The sequence below is a fragment of the Oncorhynchus masou genome, chromosome 3 (genome assembly GCF_036934945.1).
Source record: "Oncorhynchus masou masou isolate Uvic2021 chromosome 3, UVic_Omas_1.1, whole genome shotgun sequence".
In the NCBI taxonomy this organism is placed as follows: Eukaryota; Metazoa; Chordata; class Actinopteri; order Salmoniformes; family Salmonidae; genus Oncorhynchus; species Oncorhynchus masou.
Genome location: NC_088214.1, coordinates 6,373,204 through 6,375,703, shown reverse-complemented (window position 1 = coordinate 6,375,703; position 2,500 = coordinate 6,373,204). Strand labels below are relative to the sequence as shown.

At 47.6% G+C, this 2,500-nt stretch overlaps 1 protein-coding gene across 1 annotated transcript in view; it reads left to right on the top strand.

The window, feature by feature from the left end:
• The window catches only part of LOC135509245 (receptor-type tyrosine-protein phosphatase F-like), a 626,176-nt gene that overhangs the window by 388,779 nt on the left and 234,897 nt on the right, over positions 1-2,500 (top strand). Inside the window, 1 exon segment of the mRNA XM_064929741.1 lies at positions 1,472-1,617. Within this exon segment, the coding sequence (XP_064785813.1) occupies positions 1,472-1,617 (146 nt within the window).

Sequence of the window (2,500 nt, the reverse complement as noted above, 5' to 3'; positions counted from 1 at the left end):
CCCTCCTTTTGACCAGAGCCTATAGAACCCTATTCCCTTTATAGTGCCCTCCTTTTGACCAGAGCCTATAGAACCCTATTCCATTGATAGTGCCCTCCTTTTGACCGGAGCTTATAGAACCATATTCCCTTGATAGTGCCCTCCATTTGACCAGAGCTTATAGAACCCTATTCCATTGATAGTGCCCTCCTTTTGACCAGAGCTTATAGAACCCTATTCCCTTGATAGTGCCCTCAATTTGACCAGAGCTTATAGAACCCTATTCCATTGATAGTGCCCTCCATTTGACCAGAGCTTATAGAACCCTATTCCCTTGATAGTGCCCTCCATTTGACCAGAGCTTATAGAACCCTATTCCCTTGATAGTGCCCTCCTTTTGACCAGAGCTTATAGAACCCTATTCCCTTGATAGTGCCCTCCATTTGACCGGAGCTTATAGAACCATATTCCCTTGATAGTGCCCTCCATTTGACCAGAGCTTATAGAACCCTATTCCCTTGATAGTGCCCTCCTTTTGACCAGAGCTTATAGAACCCTATTCCCTTGATAGTGCCCTCCATTTGACCGGAGCTTATAGAACCATATTCCCTTGATAGTGCCCTCCATTTGACCAGAGCTTATAGAACCCTATTCCATTGATAGTGCCCTCCTTTTGACCATAGCCTGTAGAACCCTATTGCCTTTAAAGTGCACTCATTTTTACCAGAGCCTATAGAACCATATTCCCTTCAAAGTGCCCTCCTTTTGATCAGAGCCTATAGTGAATAGGGCACTCTTTCTCTCTCTCTCTCTCCCGCCATCTTTCTCAATATCTCTCTCTCTCTCTCCTGCCATCTCTCTCAATATCACTCTCTCTCTCCCTCTCCCCTCCCGCCATCTCTCTCTCTCCCACCATGGGGCGGCAGTGTGGCCTAGTGGTTAGAGCGTTGGACTAGTAACCGGAAGGTTGCAAGTTCAAACCCCCGAGCTGACAAGGTCGTTCTGCCCCTGAACAGGCAGTTAACCCACTGTTCCTAGTCCGTCATTGAAAATAAGAATTTGTTCTTAACTGACTTGCCTAGGAAAATAAATAACAAAATAAAAATCTCTCCTCCCTCCCCTTCCCCGTATTGTAGAAGTAATACAATATGTCCATCTCTCCCTCCTCCCCTGTATTGTAGAAGTAATACAATATGTCCATCTCTCCCTCCTCCCCTGTATTGTAGAAGTAATACAATATGTCCATCTCTCCCTCCTCCCCTGTATTGTAGAAGTAATACAATATGTCCATCTCTCTCCCTCCTCCCCTGTATTGTAGAAGTAATACAATATGTCCATCTCTCTCCCTCCTCCCCTGTATTGTAGAAGTAATACAATATGTCCATCTCTCTCCCTCCTCCCCTGTATTGTAGAAGTAATACAATATGTCCATCTCTCCCTCCTCCCCTGTATTGTAGAAGTAATACAATATGTCCATCTCTCTCTCCCTCAGGCTTACCAAGTTTCGTCAAGTCTCCCGAGGACCAGACGGGTATATCGGGTGGTGTAGCATCCTTCGTTTGCCAGGCCACAGGAGACCCCAAACCCAGGATCACTTGGATGAAGAAGGGCAAGAAAGTCAGTTCCCAGCGCTTTGAGGTACGCATGGAGACAGACAGGGAGACTCACACATAGTACAGGGAGACAGACAGGGAGAATCACACATAGTACAGGGAGACAGGCAGGGAGACAGGCATGGAGAATCACACATAGTACAGGGAGACAGACATGGAGACAGACATGGAGACAGACAATGAGACAGACATGGAGACAGACAATGAGACAGACATGGAGACAGACATGGAGACAGACATGGAGACAGACATGGAGACAGACAGGGAGAATCACACATAGTACAGGGAGACAGACATGGAGACAGACATGGAGACAGACAGGGAGAATCACACATAGTACAGGGAGACAGACATGGAGACAGACAGGGAGAATCACACATAGTACAGGGAGACAGACATGGAGACAGACATGGAGACAGACAGGGAGAATCACACATAGTACAGGGAGACAGACATGGAGACAGACAGGGAGAATCACACATAGTACAGGGAGACAGACATGGAGACAGACAAGGAGACAGACAGGGAGAATCACACATAGTACAGGGAGACAGGCATGGAGACAGGCATGGAGAATCACACATAGTACAGGGAGACAGGCAGGGAGACAGGCATGGAGAATCACGCATAGTACAGCAGGGAGACAGACAAGGAGACAGACAGGGAGAATCACACATAGTACAGGGAGACAGGCATGGAGACAGGCATGGAGAATCACACATAGTACAGGGAGACAGGCATGGAGACAGGCATGGAGAATCACACATAGTACAGCAGGGAGACAGGCAGGGAGACAGACAAGGAGACAGACAGGGAGGTACGCATGGAGAATCACACATAGTACAGGGAGACAGGCAGGGAGACAGGGATGGATACAGGGATACACACACACACACACACACACTCTC